General features: G+C 41.1%; 2 protein-coding genes across 3 annotated transcripts; one reads left to right on the top strand and one right to left on the bottom strand.

The window, feature by feature from the left end:
• Nucleotides 1-272: 272 nt before the first annotated feature.
• flot1a (flotillin 1a) lies at nucleotides 273-7149 on the bottom strand. The gene is made up of 13 exons (XM_080484689.1): nucleotides 6963-7149; nucleotides 6097-6160; nucleotides 5707-5782; nucleotides 5425-5515; nucleotides 4908-5051; nucleotides 4690-4809; nucleotides 4504-4599; nucleotides 4008-4160; nucleotides 3726-3907; nucleotides 3581-3626; nucleotides 3346-3483; nucleotides 3096-3260; nucleotides 273-2670 (listed from the first exon to the last, which is right to left on the bottom strand). Exons 2-13 carry the CDS (start codon nucleotides 6137-6139, stop codon nucleotides 2650-2652), a joined length of 1275 nt encoding a protein of 424 aa, XP_080340815.1. The 5' UTR covers nucleotides 6140-6160; nucleotides 6963-7149; the 3' UTR covers nucleotides 273-2649.
• A 3511-nt stretch (nucleotides 7150-10660) lies between these two features.
• LOC308122689 (class I histocompatibility antigen, F10 alpha chain-like) lies at nucleotides 10661-20337 on the top strand. Of its 2 annotated transcripts, none has more exons than XM_080484690.1 (8): nucleotides 10661-10825; nucleotides 12271-12537; nucleotides 17612-17890; nucleotides 18217-18525; nucleotides 18702-18806; nucleotides 19166-19183; nucleotides 19299-19345; nucleotides 19470-20337. In XM_080484690.1, the coding sequence occupies exons 1-8, from the start codon at nucleotides 10771-10773 to the stop codon at nucleotides 19509-19511; spliced, it is 1122 nt and encodes a 373-aa protein (XP_080340816.1). In that variant the 5' UTR covers nucleotides 10661-10770; the 3' UTR covers nucleotides 19512-20337. The 2 variants fall into 2 exon arrangements, with proteins under 2 accessions (XP_080340816.1, XP_080340817.1); XM_080484691.1 differs by having other exon boundaries at nucleotides 10699-10825; nucleotides 18711-18806.
• Nucleotides 20338-21766: the final 1429 nt, after the last annotated feature.

The raw sequence follows: 21766 nt of genomic DNA, 5'->3' as shown, positions 1-21766 counted from the left end.
CTAAGCATCATTTTGTTTCCACCGAAAAAAACAACAACTTCGAAATGTTAATGAAAAGCTATGTTTAATAGGATCCAACTGTAGCGTGTGAGAGCTGTTTTCCATGAGGGCCCAACATAAAGAAAATATAATGCAATGGCACTTCAAACCAACACATTACAGCAAAAGAAAAGACAAACATTCGTGCACAAACCAAAAGTGTAAATGCTGAGCTAAGACACACAGCAGTGGAAACACACGAAATGAAATCATTTCATTACAGACACAATGGTGGTTTCCCTTTACGCTTTAATGACAGTTGACAGGATCGCAGAGAAATATCTGCTGAAAACACAGAAGTTACGGGATTCCTTCAGTTTGGCCAGAGCTTCACCGACACACGGCAGCAGGATGCGAGATTTAATACGTCCTCCATGACACACTGCAGCTGCTGCTAGAAAGAGTTATGGGGGGGCGACAGTGCTACACCGATACTGTATCAAATATATATTGTAGAAATACATCCATATATATATATATATATGTAGTGCTGCTCAGGTACATCAACAATTTCACAAAAATCACATTTCCACTGGGTTAGTCAGTAGGTCATCTATTATGGGAACTCCACAGTAAACCTGTGACAGAAAACAGCATTCATGGTGTGTGTGTGTGTGTGTGTGTGTGTGTGTGTGTGTGTGTGTGTGTGTGTGTGTGTGTGTGTGTGTGTGTATTGGTGCATGTATGCTTAATAACAGTGATAATAAAAGTATCCTCAGAAAGTGATTCCTAACACAAAATCGCAGAAAGACTCTCGATGCAAGTGACTTTTAAAAGTTTTGAGTGTTCAGGTGCGGCGTGGCGCTCGGGAATGTTGTTTTGAATGTGCAGACACGGAGGTGATGGTGAGGTATAGCGCGCAGTGTGAAAGGCTCTGATATAAGGCAAACTGGGACACTTTGCTGAGCTGCAGAGGAACCCCACAGCTCGTTCCTGCGCCTTCATATGATTCTCTGTCGCATTTCACTTTTAGATCGTTTATGTTGATTCACAAGGAATAAACTGATAACACCAGTGTCACATTTTCACCACCCCGTTCCCTGAAAAACAAAACACTGGCTGTGTAAACACATCGTCTCTATCTCTTCACATCAGGTAACACTAATGTGCACCACACTAATTATACCATTTACCATATTTAGAGGACTAAAGCCTCTATTTTAATCAACATCTGCTTTATTTTACATGCTACACTTTTGTAGAAGCTGCTACACAAGTGGCCACAAGGAGACGAGTGTCCACGTTAAATGAACATTTACCTTTAACACATACTAATGTACTGGTGGAGGAGTCAACAGGAAACCTGAGGGCCTGCGGTTTCAATGTTAAGTAAGGACAGGAGGACAAGCTCTCTGTGGTCCTCACAGACCTGAAACGCTGCTTCACCCGCCTTCGGTTTGGTCTGAGTAGAACAAAGTGTGGCGGGACTGCAGCATTACAGCACTCCCTTTGTGGTGTGAACATTCTTATTTATGGAAATCTGAGTGCAGAGAAAAACCTACAGACACAAGCTGCTTAATGTCTGAACCACAGAGGCCTGAATGGAGCAAACAAAGGATGTGACAGGCTCTACCAGATTTATATCTTTGTGGCTGATGTGATCAATTAAATCACTTTATCAGCTGTTGTGCTAAGTTCCTAGCCTGAAAAACCACACTACAGTAAGCGTATAATAAGCGTTGTGGAGCTAAGGTCAGACAGTTTGCATGGGAAGAATGTTTTTGTCTATATTTTCTGGTGGGATGCTGAAGAAAAGCCACTTCAGACTTTTAATGTGTGTACCAGCACTGCCTTAAGGAAAGGGTCCTCAAGAAATGATTCTCCTAAAATCCACATATAGAACGAGAAAACAAAATCACATAAATCACGCTTTCCCTGATTTCTTGTTAAATTACAACCATCTGTAACAGCTTCCAAATAACTAAAGATGGACAAAAAGACGAGCGTACAGACAGAAACTGATGGCTGAAACACACACTGAGGTTTTGCTTCGGTAATAGAATATATATTAGTAGATGATGGTCTTAAATGCATGTTTGCATTACACTCTCAAGCTAAGATGCACTTAAGGTTTGGTAACAAGGCAGTGCACACAGGCAAGTATGAAGTCAACATTTACACAGAGAGGAGGGAGACGAACCGTGAAAACAGTAAAAAAACAAATAAAAAAAACAAAAACCCAAAGTGGAACAAGGAAAGAAAGTGGGAGATGGCATACAAATGGAATTAAGACAACATGCAACATAAAATAGCTGCAGTTACATTTGTAACTTGGTAAGAAGCAGTTTATGACCACATAAATTAAATTGGAAATAAATACTGATAAATGTTGTAATGTGAATTCTTTACACTGAACAGATGGAGACGACAGAAAAACAGAAGGCAACCGCAGCCAGAGGAGCATGAGGACGTATTCCAGATACAGCTGGCCATCAGCAGCCGAAGAAAGAGGAGGAAATGATTTTCACGACGCCACAAAACAGCTGGAACACGCAGCTGGACATGGAGGGAGGTGAAGGAAGGGGCTGTGGTGAGACACATGCAGGAAAATCCAGGCTTGAGAAGACAGTGGGACGGAAACACGCCTGGACACCGGAGTGCCGATTCTCCTCAGCCGGTTCGAGAAGTCATCTGCAGAAACAACAGAGGCGATAAAGAGGTCATTTATAGAGGTGTATACTGTACAGGAGCATCCAGAAATTACAATATCATTGACACGTCAACAAGTAGCTTCATACAGTCATGGCACATCAATGAAAAGGTTTTAGACGTTTGTGACAATTACGGCCTCTGCTTTAAAAAAATAGAAACTAACATCTCTGAGAAAGTGTATTGTTTATGTCCTATGAGCACGAATAAGAACAAATCCAGAGCAGTTTCACAGTTTGAAAGAAATCATATAAAGGAACGAGCTCCTCCATTGAATCCTATTCTCTGAGGTGTGTGTGTGTGTGTGTGTGTGTGTGTGTGTGTGTGTGTGTGTGTGTGTGTGTGTGTGTGTGTGTGTGTGTGTGTGTGTGTGTGTGTGTGTGTGTGTGCGTGAAGGAGTCGGTTACCTGAGAGATGTTGATCCCGGTGAGTTTCTCCACGGCGTCGGGGAGGCGGGTCATGATGTCCAGCACCTCTCCAGACAGCTTGGCCGCGCCCACCTCGGCCCCCCCACTGGACACCATGGTGACCTTGTTCGCTTTGCACAGAGGTTTGCTGATTTCCTCGGCCATCTAGTGGAAAACACGTCCAGTGGTGATTCCTACAGTAGAATGACAGGAGGAGGGACTGGGAGCTACGATGAACAGCTTCACTCACCAGAGGCAGTTTCTCCAGCAGCATGTCCACCATGGCTCCTTCTTTGTACTCCTGGAAGGCCTCGGCCTTCTTGGCCATCTGCTCGGCCTCAGCACGACCTTTGGCCTCCACGGCGAACGCCTCAGCCTCACCTTTAACCTGAAGGACACAGGAGGGGGAGTCAGTGCACTAGAAGCCACCGTCTCAGAGAGGAACTCCAGCTGGGAGTCTTCTGCTTGTGAAAAGTGAGACTCACCTTGATGGACTCAGCTTCAGCCTCCGCCTCCATGATCAGCTTCAGGCTGTGGAAGAAATGACGATCAGACAGCGAGTGGAGACAAATAATTCTCCACAGGACGACTCCAAAGCTCAGCGTCTTGACGACTGAACCAGGAACTCACCGCTGAGCCTCGGCGAGCTTCTCCAAGCGGTACCGCTCGGCGTCTGCGGGTTTCTTCACCTTGGCCTCCAGCTCCTTCTCCCTCCGGGTGATCTCCTGCTCCTGCAGCGTGATCTGCTGCATCCGCTCCACCACCTGCACCTGCATCTTCTCCTCCTCAATACGCTGCTTCGTCTTCGCCACCTGAGAAAAGACGACGTCCATCAGGGCCATTTAGGCACTTCAACAACTACCCACTGGTCGATTAACCACACGGGGCAACTTCTTATTGACTCCTGCGCACCTGCAGCTGGTAGGCCATCTCGGACTCGGCCTTCTTCGTGTTGACTTCAATGTCGTAGACGGCTTTTTTCAGCTCATAGTCCCTCTGCGCCTTCGCCATGTCGATTTCATTTTTGTACTGAGCAGAAACCTTCACCTGCATGGCATGGGCTTCCTGCAGAGACAGAGGAGGAGCTCATCTTGAAGAGAAACAGCAGAACGTTACTAAAAATAAAACGCAGCCATTTAAAGAAGAGCCTCTGGTGACTAAACAAAACAGACAAACACAAGCGGTGGGAAACTGAAATGACTTCAGATGGCTTCAGTCACATGCCAGGTTCCTACATCAGAAAGAGATCAGAATATCAGCCTCACTAGTAGAAACAAAACTGTTCACTAAAAGAACTTATAGTTTTGAACAAGTCCATTAAGCTACACCGAAGCGTCGAGTCCGTGTCTGTAGGAGGCGCTCGGAGTAACATTCCCCCTGAAGAGGAAGACAAAGTGAGGCCTCTCACCCTGATGACAGCGTCTCTCTTGTTCTGAGCTTCTCCGATGCGAGCGTCTTTCTGAACCTGGGCCGTTCGAGCCTTTCCCAGCGAGTGCAGATAATCCTGAGACACGGCGGGACAAACACCGGCCGTTACTTTCTCCTGCTTCCTTTACAAACACGGTGAAGGACTGCGGGGAAACATCTGAAATACCTGATCGTCGTGGACATCTTTGAGGGTGTAGCTGACCACGCTGATGCCCATGTTGACCAGGTCTGAAGACGCCACCTTGAAGACCTGCTCGGAGAACTTTTTGCGGTCCTTGTAGATCTCCTGTGAGGAACATGGTTATTTATTACGAAGAAGACAATATGTTTGTTTATTTAATCCACAAACGCAGTAAATCGACCATCAAACTCCTGCTTTTGTACCTCAACAGTCAGGTGGGCGATGATGGCGCGCTGGTGTCCTTCCAGTGTCTCCAGAGCGATCTGAGCGATCTCAGGCTCTGACTTCCCCATGAACATCTGGCAAGCCGCAGCCAGCATCTGTTTGTTCTGGCCCTGAATCTTCATCTGTTACAAAACAAGACTTTGTGAGAGCGGCTGTCCTGCAGCCCAGATCAGACTGGATCTTTACCAGCAGGGCATTTTACATGCAAATGAATGGAACTCTCACATTTGACTCTGAATCCCAAAGCACATCTGTAGAGCATAACTAATTGTCATTAAACCGTCAACATGCTTGACTGAAGTCAGTAAATCTTTTCTGTTTGTTTTGTCAAACAGAGATGAACGGAAGCCATGATGGAGTCATACAAACCTTCACGCTACACCACACTGTTTTCCTTCTGATGACTCTCAGTAAGTATCTGTGTATTAGTATTTGTCAGTGAATCCTCCAGCGGTTTACCAGCCCGCCGATCCACCTGCGCTCATGTACACTGACCTGAGCTATCCCGGTGACCGAGATGGGAACGCCATGGCGGGTGTAGACCTTATCGCTCTTCACGTTCAGAGTCAGGGTGTTCAGGGAAATCCTGCAGCCGAGACATATACAGATCATAATGACGATACGGCGATCATACCGCTCTAATGGTAGACATTAATGTGGAGTTGTTTGTGCTTTGTTTGCTGTTGAAGTGAAAGTACTGAGTGGAGAAGAAAAAGGACAAAGTCAGCCACAACACTCACGTATCACAACACAGAAAGGAACAGAAACGATACCTGCCTCTGGATCTGCTGAACACATGGGATGACAAACACTCGGCCTCCAGCAATCATCACCGGAGGGGAACGACAAAACCCTGAAAGAGACACGGAGGAAGAGACGGAGCAGAACAGCCAATCAGACACTTCACATGCCTGGGAAGGAACAGACTTTTTTTCTTTTTTACTACAGTGTAGGAATCCCCTAAAATAAAACCACATTTTAAATACAGGACTGTTTGGATGGTCAGTTCTTACTATAACTATGAATATGTTAGACAGAAATAAAAAGAAACAAGAGAACTCCTCCTATAGCATGTGGATACCGTCAATTGTTTCAATTTAAAACGACTGAATTTGAAGTTATGAAGGGCTACAATGACCTCTTTCCAAGACGAAGTTCCTGTCTTACCCGACACCACCATCGCCTCGTTTGGACCGCAGGTGTAGAACATGCTGGATGATCCTCGCTCAGACTGAAAATCATTCAGAAAACATCCATCAGCTTCTCACACTGCCTCGCCACAGGTTTTCCAGTTCAATTTGAACAAAAAAACATCTGCATCATGGCTCCAAAATATTGATTTCAGCTGCTTCCATTCATGTTTCTACTGTGAGAATTAAGATGCTGACTGTTCAGAAAACATCGTTAAATCTAAATTATGTATGAGAAACTCATCAGTTATTTTTAAACATCTGTTTTAATAACATGAATATTTCTGTTACACTTTATTAACCTTGTTACAGTTTATCCTACTCTTTTAAAGATGGGACACAATCTTTTATTGATTTATATCCTGTTTGTGTGGAATTCTCCTTAAATATCTGCTATTATGGTTTTTTTTTTACATTATTACTTGATTTTGACCTGTTGGCCCATCACAAAAACACGAGCATTTAGAATAATTAGGGAGCAAAGCTGTGATGTGCTGGAGGGACACATCAACAAGACTTTATACAGTCATTTGTTTTTAGTGTAAAGTCTGAATCAAAAGCACCAGAATGAGTCTGACTGTCAGATTGAGGAGGGAGTGGACCTGATGGGAAGCAGACAGCACAGCAGCATCCTTCAATCTAATTTACACCGATGTTGCGCACGAAAATGCTCCAGAAAAAGCTTAAGAATGGAGAAAAAAAGCCACATAGTTTTAATCCGTGTGGGACCACTTGGTACAAACTGCTAGCATTTAGCAGTATTCACATTACCTACATCCATTTAAACGGTTTATTTACAATCGATAACGACATGGATACAGACACAGTATACCAAACACTTACCGGTTTGTACTCGTAGGATGCAAATTAGGCGCGTGGAGGGTGAAAAGGGAGAAAAAAACAGCGATTTGTGTGCGTTAAAATAGATATATATTTTTATCGTAGGTGACGTTTATTCCCGTTTGAAAGCAGCTGATTCAGACTGCAGCGAAAAGACAGTACACACGGTGTCCTGCGCCTCCTGGTGGCCGACCAAGGAACTGCACCAACACACGTCAGACCACTGTTTGTCTGCGCCTCCTGGTGGCCGGCTGAGGAACTGCACCAACACACATCAGACCAGTTTGTCTGCGTCCCCTGCTGGCTGTATGAAGAACTGCACCAACACACTTTCTGCGCCTCCTGGCGGCCGGCTGTGGAAGTGCACAAGCGACTGGAAAAAGAAGCTCCAACGAGGCAGTGGTGACCATAGACATATACACTAGACGCCTCAGCCAGTGAAAACATCAAAAGGAATCAGAAGAGGAAACTTTGATTTGATTGCTGCATTAGATTCTAAAATAAATTCCACTGAGTTGATCTTTGTTTCCAGCTGTTTTGTTTGGAGTTCGGTCACTTTCACAAAGACTAAATGTGCACAGAAGACTTCAGAGAGAAATGCTTCTCTTCACAACAATCATTTTTTAACATTAAGACAAACACAGAAAATCAAATGTACATTAAAAATACAATAAAACAGGTTTTACAAAAGCATTTATAGTCCAAATAAAAATTTGCAACTTTTATAACATTTACATTTGTGTATTTTTGTTCATCTTCTTATAAATATATTGAACCCCAAAATGTGTTTGTAGTTACTTTAACAGAAATAATTACTTTTAAAACAATTTGTCTCCATAATTTGGTCAAATCCCTGAACTGGAGACAGATCTGAATGTTTTTAACTTTCAGTGTGAGCGCAAGAAAATGAGTCCCAACAAATAATCACGTCTACTTTTATGATGATGGTGGTTCACAGGCAGAATCGTGAAAAACATTGGATATCACTGATATTAAACATGTCAAATTAGACTCTTTTTTTAAACAATTACTAATGTGTCAATATGAAATGAAAGAGTTCAGAAGGAATAATAATCTTATTGTACATGCCCCTTTTCAATCATAATATCCCTTTTGTAGAGATAGGTCACTATGTGCGGTAGGAAGTATGTACTGGGGTGTTCGGGGGAACCATAATAAAAGACGGACATGCTACAAGAACGGCTGGTCACCTGATGTTTTGTCTCTGTACCTAAACAACAGAACAACTTTTGTCAAAAATGTCAACGACATATTTTAACAAAATCATTCAGGTTTCTTCATTTTTGTTCATTTTTTAACGCACATAAATTGTCTGGGTGCAATACCAGCTCTGACCACCAGGCGGAGGTTGAGGTGACTCCACAGTGGATTTCACGCCAGACTCCATTGAGAAACATGTGTCTTTAAAGAAACTCTCGGAAAAGGTGAACTTACATGGAACTAAAACATTATTTAGGAAATGACAGGATGTATCTGGGCCTTCTGGTGAAAACGGCATAGGTATGGCCGACAAACCATGAACATTACGATATTTAATAGCCTAAAACTCAACAGGACGTTTAGGTTCGTTCAGGAAATGTTCACGAAGCTTTTCTACAAGATGTCGATTTGCAGAAAAGACAGTGTGAAGGACCTACATTGAAAGAAGCAGGTGACAGTAAGCAGGGACAGTTTATAAATTGTAGAAAGGTTCTCCATGGTAGTCACTCTCCTCTCGGCTCTCAGGTAAATACCACACAGGCTAAAAGATGATTTTGAGGAGGCTGGTTTTCCCCTAATGACTTTACTTTCACTTTCACAGACACTGATCTGCTGCTTCTGTTGAGGATTTCAAAAGTTAAATATGTCAATGTTGGCTCAGTGCTAATGCAGATCTACAAAACACAACTGAATCTAAAAACAACGTTGAAGTTGAACGAAGCTAAAAATGTGTTTCCATGTTGACGTTGAGAAGTTCTCAGTGTGGCCGCTAGATGGCGTCGTCCGTCAAGACTGTTGATGAGTCTCATCTCATGGAGTTGGTCACACTGTGTCCACTTCTGTTTTATGAAGACAATGACTCGTTCAGAGAAAAAACACTTGAATATTCAATGTCAAAGAATTCATCAGGTCGAGTATAAATCTATATTATCAGAAGAACACGGACACTCACAAGTGAGGAAAGTAAAACAACACAAAGTCTGAATTCTTCCAGTTTGAACCGATCAGAGGAAATGATCACTATTTTAATTTAATGTATAAATAACATCGTTTGTCTGAGTAAATGTGGTGAGTTCAATTCTTTATGTGGTGCTTGTTGAATCAGAACCTGTCGTTCACTTTATCTGAGTTTTCAGTGCGACTCGACTGAAGCTTTACTGCTGAGCATCTTTAATTGTGTTCCTTGTTTTCCTTCAGAGGAATGTGGTGAAACAAGAAGACGGTGCCATGGCCAGGACAAATGAGAAAACAGCTGGAATGTGTGTGTGTGTGTTGGTCTGAGTGTGATACTGCCCATTAAATGTGAAACTCTAATTCAATGTGATGAAGTTGAACTTTAATTGAAATCCTTTTAAATCCAGCTTCTGCTGAACGTTTTTAACTCCCTTGTCTGTTTAACATCCGTCTGTTTGACAGAAGCTCCGGCTTTGAGCTGCAGCTCTTTCAAACTTCCCTCTGACTGTACTGAACACGGTGGTTTACCTTCCTCCAGAGTTTAACAAAGGTTATATCCAGGACTCTGCTGATTTTGTGGCAGGGATTGTGTTGATATGTGGTGGATTTTTAATGGTGGTCCGTATTAAAATACATGTGTGCTGTGAGTCTGGACCTCTGGTCAAAAAGTTCCTCCGTCCTCTGGACTCTTTGAATCTCACTCGGTCTGTCACTGGTCCGACTCATCAAAAAGTTCACACACGGGACCTGCTGCTGTCACACAGTGTGTGTGGGTGTTTTTAAAATGTGCAGTATGACGTTGATTTGACTGGAAATCCATGAAGAAGTCAGTCAGAGTTGAAAGGTCAGGGCCACTTCATGTCTGACTGTTTCTTCTGGAGCGTCTTCACTCCAACATGCCGGTGCTCGACTCTGAACTGGAAGGAAGAAAGAGCAAAAGCAAAAGAGTCTTCTGTGTCCAAACATCCAGAAAGTGTCTTCAGATTTCTCTTTTCTCAGCAGTTTTTAGCTGCGCGGCTTCAGAGGAGCTTCACATTTTGCTGCCTGGAGGAGAAACATGATAAACATGTTGGTGTTGAAGCGACTCCACTTCTACTGTTTCATTCACTTTCTCTGGATTTCACTTTCACCTGATTGGACAAAAAAAACAAAACAGACTGTTTTTCACAGTTTAACTTTACAAGTTTAACATTGATCTGGACGCCATGATGATCTCATTAAACTCTCATTCAGTCATATTGGCTTTGATGAAGGACTGTGATGTTTGGAATCATGAAATCGATTCTTGGAATTCATAAATAGAGATAAACTAATATCAGTAATTGATAGAATCAGAACAATATAATCAATAATGTGACGAGAAACCAACAGTCGTCTTCCCTACAACACAGATAGATAGATAGATAGATAGATAGATAGATAGATAGATAGATAGATAGATAGATTGTTGAGGATCAGAGCAGAAACGCTTGAATAACTTTCAGTTTCGTTTACAGAACCTGTGTGGTTCATGTTCACCCAGCAACACTCACATTGAATTGTCATTGGTTCAGAAGCAGCTCCACGCCTTTTCTCTGCTGCTTCTTGTTTCTCGGTTCAGACTCACCAAGTGTTAGAAGAGGAACACTGGACTGTCATGAAGAAGCTCTTCGTGGTTCTCTTTCTGGTGGGAATCCCCTCCGCGGCTCCAGGTAGACTTCACATTCTTTCTAAAAGCTTCTAGGTGGATCTGATCTGATTAAACACTGAACGAGCTTCTCTTGTTCTCAGGAAGAATCACAAGAAAACAACTATTTATTATTATTATTATTATTATTATTATTATTATTATTATTATTATTATTATTATTATTATTATTATTATTATTATTTGCTGTCATTAGAAGCCTCATCGAAAGTTTGCTCTCGTCTCAAAGTTTGTTTAGAAACTGCTGGAAATAAATCCGCCTCATGCTCCATGTCGAATGTGTGTAACAGTTCGTGCTGCGCTGGATCCTGATATGAGCCACAATAGAAGGTCCTGATGTGACATAAACACAGACTGGGATTAGAATTTCTTCCAGTTTTCATAGACTTTGTTTCGTCTTCTGGGTCGTTTATTTTAAATAAACCATCAAATACACAACCTCGTAAAGGTTAATCAAATATGAAATAAGAGACATCGACATAACGTGGGGATTAGACATACAAGGGAAATATGGAGCAAAACGGTTAAAATGGCTAAAATGATGAAACACAAAACATAAATTGGATAAATATGTCAAAAACTGCTAAAAGCCACAAGAAAATGTGTAAAGAAAAAAACTGCACACATGGTTAGAAATGACGAAAAAGGAAAAACTGCAAAACAAATGAAAAGGTAAAATAATTAAAACTGTTAATGGTTAAATAATAAAGACAGCTCAAATAAAAATAAAGTTTAAATTTGTAAAACAGCTTGAAATACTGAAAAAAGAAGGAAACAAAAATAAAATCCTCTCAAAAGAGATGAAACTGCTAAACAAGGTTAGAAAAACAGTGAAAAAGCTTCATGATGTTTCCTGTTATAAATCCTAATGAGAGATTTTCTAGATTGGACATAAAGTCCACAGCTGGATGAGCCGTGTTATCGTCCTTCTAAAGGTCCAACATGTTCTGCTGAGTTTTGCTGTAAAGTGACTAAAAGGGCTGTTTTGCTCCTAAAGCTTGCAGAGCGCTGCTCCAGTCCTTTTCAACAAGACTCAAAGTCTTTCCTCTCCTTTCTGATAAACGTTGTCACTTTGTTTACCAGCGTCACTCTGTGAGCTGCCATTTTCTCCGGGTTTCAAACATCTGGCCCGTGGAACGTTGGAATCAAACCGCCGTCAGCGGCTCCTCACGTTCCGGAGGACGGGAAGTGAAGGAGTGAAATAAATCGTGAAGTAATGAGTGAAATGTGTCGTTCGTTGGTTTGATGTGAAACATGAAAACGAGGCTGTTTGTGGCTCCTCCACTCAAACATTTTGGTTTTTTAAAATCCTCCAACAGCAGAACAAACTGGGCTTCGATTCAAATCTAATGAAACAGTAGAAAAGAGAGAGGAGATGCTCTTTGAATTACATGGAACCAGAAACCTGGTGGATTGATTCTAAATGTGGTCTTCATCTTTTTCTTCCAGCGCTTCACTCTCTGAAGTATTTCTACACTGGATCCTCTCAAGTACCAAACTTTCCAGAGTTTGTGGTTGTTGGTCTGGTTGATGATGTTGTGGTTGACCACTACGACAGCAACTCCAGGAGATTTGTGCCTAAAGTGGACTGGGCAAACAAAATCACTGTAGATGATCCAAAGTACTGGGAGGAACAAACTCAGATATCTTTGGGACATCAGCAGACCTTCAAATCAAACATTGAGATCGTGAAGCGGCGCTTCAACCAAACTGGAGGTTTGTCTGAACTGTTTCTTCTTCGCTGGTCTTCATCGTGTCGACTGTTTCTCATGAGTTGTATAAATGTTGCTTTCAGACGACAGATTGAGCAACTTGACTTCTTCTTCTTCTGTCTGGATCAAGTTCACACACACACACACACACACACACACACACACACACACACACACACACACACACACACACACAAACACACACACACACACACACACACACACACACAGTTTGCATGTTCGCCACAGTCACGTCACTTTACGCTCAGTTTGTCGTCTGAAACACAAAAAAACCCACAAAAAAGTGGATAAACGGCGGCAGAAATCCAGAGAAAAGCTCTTTTCTGTCCGATCACAGCTTGTTTGGACTGTTTGAGTTTTTCTTTTCCTTTTTCTACTCGTTCACTCAGTTTCTTCTTGGAACTTCTCAGAGAAACTTGTTAAATCAACGAGCTTAAACTGGCGTTAACTTGTCAAATAAACTAACTTCAACTGGAACTAGGAAAAAATCATAATCACGATTTGGGGCAATATTGAAATCACGATTATTTACACGATTATGTCTTTGAATTTGGAACAGCATTTATTGAACGTGTTTAAAAAAAAAAAAGAGTCTCCTGTTAAATATATAAAATATCTTTTAATGTAGTAATGAAACATAAACTGTTGTACTGCACTCAATGTTTTGAAAACAATAAATAAATAAAATACAACAAGAGATAGATATACTTCAATAAATCTTGATTCTATATTTATATTGCCTTGCCGCTCAGTAAAGCAGCGGCGGTCTTGCGCGGCTCCTTCTCAGTGTGGACGCAGTGTGGTGAGGCTGTCCTCTGGTCTGGCTGCAGGAGGGACGGACTGTCAGACTGACCGCAGGTCTGTCAATGCTTCAGGACGGGGGACGGGCTCACAGCGGGACCCGCTGCTCGTTGACCACAGTGACTGCAGAACCAGACGTGTTTTCACGTCAGAGTCGCCAAACACGCTAGAAAGTCGCCAGTAACACCAGGAAAAGTCGCCAGATTTAGCGAGAAAGTCGCCAAGTTGGCGAGAGTGCTGGTCTCTGAAGGAAAACACCACATTGTGGTGATCAGTTAAGTTCAGAATTCACCCAGTTACTGTGGGGTGGTGGGGAACTTTATTTTGTAGAGAGGCGGGGTTTCTGGTCGGAAGTATTTTGGTGTTACACGGCGTGTGCGCTCTCATGTTGGAGAGAAAGAGAAAAGAAACGAGTGACTGAGAAGTGTGGTTGGAAGGAGAATAAAGTTTGGAGTTCCTCGCTGAACACGCCGCCTCCGACTCTCGTTCATCGGCTCGACAACGTCATCGTTTCTCCTCGATTAGATGGATTTTGAGATCGTCTGGAGCCGTAATCGTAATCCCGATTAAGATTAGATTAATTGAGCAGCCCTGATTAAAAGATAATTCAAATAGTGTATCGATGGAATTAAACTATTGTTTTCAAAATATTAAGTCAGACTTACAGTTTTACAGTATGATGTTGCATTTCTAAATAAAATCTATTTGGAAATTAGAATATAACCAAACACTCTTATTTCAAGTAGGATTAACTCACTTTGAAACACAAAACAACTTTGAAAATTCAAGAGGACACCTTATTTCAAGGTGGAATAACGCCAAAATTCCAAGATGTCCCGGGGTCATTCTACTTCACAGTGATAGTAGACTTCTGCAAGATGCCACTCAGTCAGTATGAAGTAATTCTGATTTGTCGTTTCAAAATAAAACAAGTTTAAAAATTAGAATATGACATCTTTTCGCCTGATTTCAACTCAAAATAATTCCAAAATTCCTAGTTGTCCCAGCGTCATTCCATATATGGTGATAGTACACCATCTCAGGATACCACTCAGTCAGTGTGAAGGAAATCTGATGTGTTGTTTCAAAATAAAATGCAATAGAAAATTTGATTTATGACATCTTTTGACTTTATTTCAAGGTGGAGTAACTCAGTAATTCCTACTTGTACCGGGGTCAGTCAGTGCCACTCTGTCAGTATGAATTAATTCTGATGTATCGTTTCAAAATAAAATGTAATGGTGTTAGGTTCCAATTTTCAATTGCATTTTATTTTGAAATGATACATCAGAATTCCTTCATACTGATTGAGTGGCATCTTGGGATGGTTTACTACCACTGTAATGTGGAATAACCCCAGGACAACCAGGAATTTGGGAGTTATTCCACCTTGAAATCAAGTGAAAATATGTCACATCCATATTTTCAAACTTGTTTTATTTTGAAACGACACATCAGAATAACTTCATACTGACTGAGTGGCATCTAGGGATGTTCTTCTATCGCTGTGATGTGGAATGACCCCAGGACAACAAGGATTTTTTTAAGTATTCCAATTCGAAATCAGTTGTCACATTTAAATTTTCAATTGCAATTTATTTTGAAAAGACACATCAGAATTCCTTCATACTGATTGAGTGGTATCCTGGGATGGTCTACTATCACTGTGATGTGGAATGATCCCGGGAAAACTAGGATTTTTTAAATTATTCCACCTCGAAATCAGGTGTTAATTCCAATTTTCAAATACATTCTATTTTGAAACGACACATCAGAATTCCTTCATACTGACTGAGTGGCATCCTGGGATGGTCTACTATTATTTTGATGTGGAATGATCCCGGGACAACTAGGATTTTCTTAATTATTCCACCTCGAAATCAGGTGTTAATTCCAATTTCAATTACATTTTATTTTGAAATGACACATCAGAATTCCTTCATACTGATTGAGTGGTGTCCTGGGATGGTCTACTATCACTGTGGTGTGGAACGACCCCAGGGTAACTTGGAATTTTGGAGTTATTCCACCTCAAATTAGATGTTACATTTCCATTTTCAAAGTAGTTTTGTTTTGAAATGATACATTAGAATTCCTTCATACTGATTGAGTGGCATCCTGGGATGGTCTACTATCACTGTGATGTGGAATGACCCCCGGACAACTAGGATTTTCTTAATTATTCCACCTCGAAATCAGCGTTAATTCCAATTTCAATTACATTTTATTTTGAAACGACACATCAGAATTCCTTCATACTGATTGAGTGGTGTCCTGGGATGGTCTACTATCACTGTGATGTGGAATGACCCCGGGAAAACTAGGAATTTTGTAGTTATTACACCTTGAAATCAGGTGTTGGATTCCAATTTTCAATTGCATTTTATTTTGAAATGATACATCAAAATTCCTTCATACTGACTGAGTGGCATCCTGGGATGGTCTACTATCATTGTGATGTGGATTGATCCCGGGACAACCAGCATTTTCTTAATTATTCCACCTCGAAATCAGGTGTTAATTCCAATTTCAATTACATTTTATTTTGAAACGACACATCAGAATTCCTTCATACTGATTGAGTGGTGTGGTGGGATGGTCTACTATCACTGTGGTGTGGAACAACCCAAGGGTAACTCGGAATTTTGGAGTTATTCCACCTCGAAATTAGGTGTTACATTTCCATTTTCAAAGTAGTTTTGTTTTGAAATGATACATCAGAATTCCTTCATACTGACTGAGTGGCATCTTGGGATGGTCTACCATCACTGTGATGTGGAATGATCCCGGGACAACAATACATTTTTGAGTTATTCCATCTTGAAATCAGGTGTTAAATTTCAATTTTCAAAGTAGTTTTGTTTTGAAATGATACTTTAAAATTCCTTCATACTGACTGAGTGGCATCTTGGGATGGTCTACTATCACTGTGATGTGGAAAGACCCCGGGATAACATGGAATTTTGGAGTTGTTCCGCCTTGAAATCAGGCAGTGTTTGATTATATTCAAATTTTCAAAGGCATTTTATTTGGAAAAAACATATAATCAAAAATAGGAATAAAATAAAGTTTTACTTAATATCATGTTTAAAAGACTATTTAATATTCCACACAAACATTAATTAAATCAACCTTTCGTCCTACTACCTTTCTCATATGGTTGGGCATTAAGTATTTAATTACTTATTTTTGGCTTTGCTTTGCTATGTTTATTTGCTTTGTGTGTTTTTATTTAATGTTTATTATTATTCTGAATAATCAAAATAGTGGCCACATGTCTGAAATAAACCTTCATTCTGTTCAAAAAAATCAATTCAAAACCCTTTATAAGTGCGTTTTAGCTTGAATAAATCATTCTTTATAGAAATTCACAAGCATTCCTGGCGACGTGATTGGAGCTTTTATTTTGAAGACAGTTGGCAGAACTAGTACACTGCATAGTTGAGTATTGACAAAAGCCGACAGCCGCACGGCCGCCTCACTTGACTTGGTTTTTGAAACTGTGGGCTGGTTTGACCGCAGTCAAATTAGGGACGGGGGAAACTCCGCCCAAAATAACGTTGATTAAAACCCGCTGGCATTAGCTTGTGAAATAAACTAGCTTAAACTAGAACTAACATGTTAAATAAACTAGCTTAAACTTTCATTAGCTTTTAAAATAAACTAGCTTAAACTTACTTGTTAGCTAGCTAGCTTGTTACATTAGCACTAGTTTGTTATATATTAGCACTAGCTTGCTATATTAGCACTAGCTTGTTATATTAGCACTAGCTTGCTATATTAGCACTAGCTTGTTATATTAGCACTAGCGTGTTATATTAGCACTAGCTTGCTATATTAGCACTAGCTTGTTATATTAGCACTAGCTTGCTATATTAGCACTAGCTTGTTATATTAGCACTAGCTTGCTATATTAGCACTAGCTTGTTAGCCAGCTAATTGTCTCATTAAAAGACTTTTCAGTTTGTTGGAACAAACAAAGTGTGAGGACATGAAGAACGTCTCTTCATGAGATCGTTGCTTCGCTCTACAAAGTTGATGATGAATGAAAATCCTGAGTGACGATGAGAAACATCAACATGAGGCTGAATCCAGATGAAATGAGAGGAAGTGTTGAGATGCATGTTTGTCCAGAGATCTGTGGAAGTTTCTTCTTTATTCAAACCAACAACTAACTGTGTGTGTGTGTGTGTGTGTGTGTGTGTGTGTGTGTGTGTGTGTGTGTGTGTGTGTGTGTGTGTGTGTGTCTTTCTCAGGTGTTCATGTTTTCCAGAAGATGTGTGGTTGTGAATGGGACGATGGAAATGATGAAGTGAACGGACTTGAGCAGTTCGGTTACGATGGAGAAGATTTCATATCTTTCAACCTGACGAGAGAGACGTTCATCGCTCCAGTACCACAGGCTGTCCCCACCAAACACAAGTGGGACAATAACAAAGCTTTAATAGCCGAGAAGAAGCACTACTACACCAAAGAATGTCCTGAGTGGCTGAAGAAGTTTGTGAACTTTGGGAAGAGCTCACTGATGAGAAAAGGTAAAATCACATGAGCTGCTGCTCTTTAGTTTTTCTCTTCCTCTTGTGTTTCTCTCTCTCCTGCCGACTCAATATCCTCCTGCTGTTTTCTCTTTCTCTGCTTTCATTTTCCTTCCTGCTCTGCCTCTCAGCATTTCCTCTCGTCTCTCCATCTTGACTTCCTCCTTTAACGCCACATTCTTTCCTCCGTCACACTTTACAAGGCGCATTTATTCTCAGCTGTAGTGAATTCCATGTCGGGTCCATGACATGAGAGAGAACCTGATGTTCTCCAGCAGCTGAGAACCAAATAAAGTGAGTGTTGTTTCTTCCTGGTTGTTCTCCAGAGCTTCCCTCCAGAGTGTCTCTCCTCCAGAAGACTCCCTCCTCTCCGGTCACCTGCCACGCCACAGGTTTCTACCCCGACAGAGCCGACTTGTTCTGGAAGAAAGACGAGGAGGAGCTCCACGAGGACGTGGACAGAGGAGAGATCCTCCCCAACCATGACGGAACCTTCCAGATGAGCGTTGATCTGGATCTTTCATCGGTCAAAGCTGAAGACTGGGGGAGGTACAGCTGTGTGTTTCATCTGGCTGGAGTTAAAGAGGACGTCCTCAAACCACTGGACAAACGTCACATCCTGACCAACCACCCTGGTGAGAGACACATTCTGTCTTTCTTCTCTTCTGACAGTTTGAACGTAGAACATCTTCTCAAGTGTGTGTGTGTGTGTGTGTGTGTGTGTGTGTGTGTGTGTGTGTGTGTGTGTGTGTGTGTGTGTGTGTGTGTGTGTCCGTGTGTCCGTGTGTCCGTGTGTGTCCGTGTGTCCCAGTCCCCGCAGAGTTTCCCATTGGAGCTGTTGTTGGAGGTCTTGTTGCTGTTCTGGTCGTCGTGGCAGGAATCACCGGATTCTTCATCTGGAGAAAGAAAAATGACGGTAAAGAAGAAACTTTCTTTTACTTTCAGTGGAAAAGAGGCTTTTCAACAACTTTCTTCATGAAATGAATCTTTCACAGCAGCAGAACTTTTAGGATTTTGTTTCCGTTCTTTGATGAGAGATTTTCAGTCGTCATAGTGACACATCAAGTTTAGTTTGAGTCGTCCAGACGGGACAGGAAGCTCAGTATTAGTGTCAGAAACACTCCACACTGCCGTCAGCAGACTCTCCATGTTCACAGTGGAAGAGACACAACAGATAAACAACAGATAAACAACAGATAAACAACAGATAAACACCTTTTATTGTTGTTTCTGAGCATAAATAGTGAACCAACTCTGTCTCTTCCTGTCTTTCAGGGTTCAAACGCACCAGCAGTGAGTACTTTACTATTTCCTCCAGTCAGGAGGCTTCAATGTGATTTTCTGTTACTTCATGTTGTTTCACTGAGAACAAGTTTTCCTCTTTGACACTTTAAACTTTGTCTTCCAGCCTCTGAGACTTCCTCTTCGTCAGGAGACGATCCAGCCGTGAAGAAAGTGAGTCCATCAAGTGGACGGATGTCATAAATACGCCGTGTTCACAGAAAAATGGATTCAAAGGTGAAACGTGGATTTTAATCCAACTAACAGATGTATTATTTGTCTTTATTTGTCTTGACAGGGGACCGGCGAGGAGCAAAGCATGTTAAAACCCACTGCATGAGCAAGAGGCTCCCAGTCATTCAGTCTCACGGATAAAACGCTCAAAGAAATGATTGAAATGTTTGAGACTCGTCAGGTTGACACTGCTCTCCATGATTCTACGTTCTTCATCTGTGTGTGTTCACTTTGGTTTAGTGGGAATGTTGTCGCAGGTTGTGGGTGTTTTAGTGGTTTTGATGCCGTTGCAGTGTGAGCAGATAAAAGTCCAGCTGGAAATAAAGAAATAAAGAATTAAAGACCGGCTGGTTGAACAGTTTGTACAGGATGCTGGATGTCTAGTTTAAAATGTCAAACTAGTGAGGACTTAGTGTTTATATTATCTTACATTCAGTTCCAGTTTAAAAATCAATGCATTATATTAATTTATAGAAACATTATTGAAGCGACTTTACATTGAAAACTGGTTGTTTCAGTTCCAAAATATAAATAGAAGAATTAAACCTTGTCATGAAATGAATGCACCGGCTTCAATGTCATTTTCCATTTTCTGTAAATATTGATTTTAAATATTTCTAACCAAGTGATGAGGACGAGGGGATTACTTTAATCCAGGTTGGATTTAGTAGATTTCTATCATTTCTACTCCTGATTAGAGAATCAATCTGCTTCATTCAGAATCACTTGTTGGTTTTCATCAGTTTGTTTTGATTTTCATTTTATCTGATATTGTGAAATATGTTATTGGTTTGTTTCATATTCACTGCAGAAACAAGTTGATCTTTCTTTTATTCAACAGCAATCAATTACTCAGATTACTTTTTGGGTTGGTGTAATGACATGTTTTGGTCTTTGAGTTTTTGTTTCTCTGAATAAAGTTTTCCACAATCCCAACTACCTGTGTGGTTTTTATTATTGACATGGCAAAATACTGTGCTGAGATATTTTCAGACATTAAGAGTTGCAGGTTTTTTTTCTCGGATCTCCAAATGTGGGCGTTGTTCTTTTCCTGTGACCAAAACCTGATGGCCTGTAATCTGCCCGGCAACTGATGACCAGTTCAGCGTTTTCTCACAGGAAGCAGAATATTGCAGTTTCTGTTTTCATTAATAAATAAACTCTAAAGAAACAGACTTTCACTGTAATTATCATTTAGTTTTTTATTCTTGAAACAACAGTTGATAATTTTTTTTAAAAATGTAAAACAAACAAATCTCCATGTATATTTGAAGAGGGAAGTAGTCTTGTTTTTAATGGTTTTACTGTGGAAAAACCCCTGAAGATGAATTTGCACCAACGCCAGTGACACAACAGCTCTTTGTTCTAAATACAATCTTAATTCAAGGTGCGATAAAAAGATTATAAACATGTGACTCTTCAAGCTCTGAATACATTAAATAAACTTAATACTTGTAATCATGACGTTAGTTCAGTTTTACTAGATCTTTGTAAGAAATTAAACTCGTGAAATTTGGGGTTTATGTTTTGTCTTATTTTGTAGCTGAAACTTCAGACGTTTTAGGCAAGATATTATCAAATATGTTTGATTTTAAAAATGCTTTTAGTAAATTATAACATATGTAAAGTGTTTATTGGTAATGACTTTAAAGTACTGAAATTGTCCTCAGATCACAGTATTTCAGTCAATGTCCTCTGAAGGGCTCAAAGTGTTTCTGACAGTTTTGACAACAGAGACTGAGAGAATATTCTAATATAATATAACAGTTAAGATTAGTTATTACAGGACACCTGGATTGATTGAAGAGGAGACTTTATTTATTGTGAACGTTGTTGGTGAAGTTATGAGAAGAGACAATCTGATCAGCAATGAACCAGCTCAGGTTGTAGTTGTACAGCGTCAACATGTCTCGTGACAGAATGAGGAGAAGAGAAGCTCCGGGTCTTTTTGGACACATTCAGACTCAGAACATGCCCTCCTTGTAGCGGTGGATCAGCTCCGACACGTCCTCCTGGCACACCTTGATCCAGCCGTCCTCTCGCATGTGGTACACTGGAGACACACAAACACAGATGAACAGGAATGTCCCCCCCCTTCGCCGACACGTCCAGACGTTCTGTCATACTCACTGTTCACACCCCGGGAGTGATGCCCCGCCGGCCGAGTTCGTACGCCTCCTCCACCGTCATGTCCTGGCTGTAGCCGCTGTCCACCACACCGTAGGCATAACCGTTCCCACAGCCGGTGGAAAACATCCTGCCAGACAGACGAGTGCCGTCGTCGTCCACGTAGTACAGACCGGGGCCCTGCAGGACGGCAGGCAGTACCGGCCACAGGGCGACCAATCAGCTCAATGCCAC

Source organism: Lipophrys pholis (genome assembly GCF_963383615.2).
Source record: "Lipophrys pholis genome assembly, chromosome: 17".
In the NCBI taxonomy this organism is placed as follows: Eukaryota; Metazoa; Chordata; class Actinopteri; order Blenniiformes; family Blenniidae; genus Lipophrys; species Lipophrys pholis.
The sequence above is the reverse complement of the archived record's forward strand: the minus strand, read 5'-3'. Positions and strand labels throughout refer to the sequence as shown.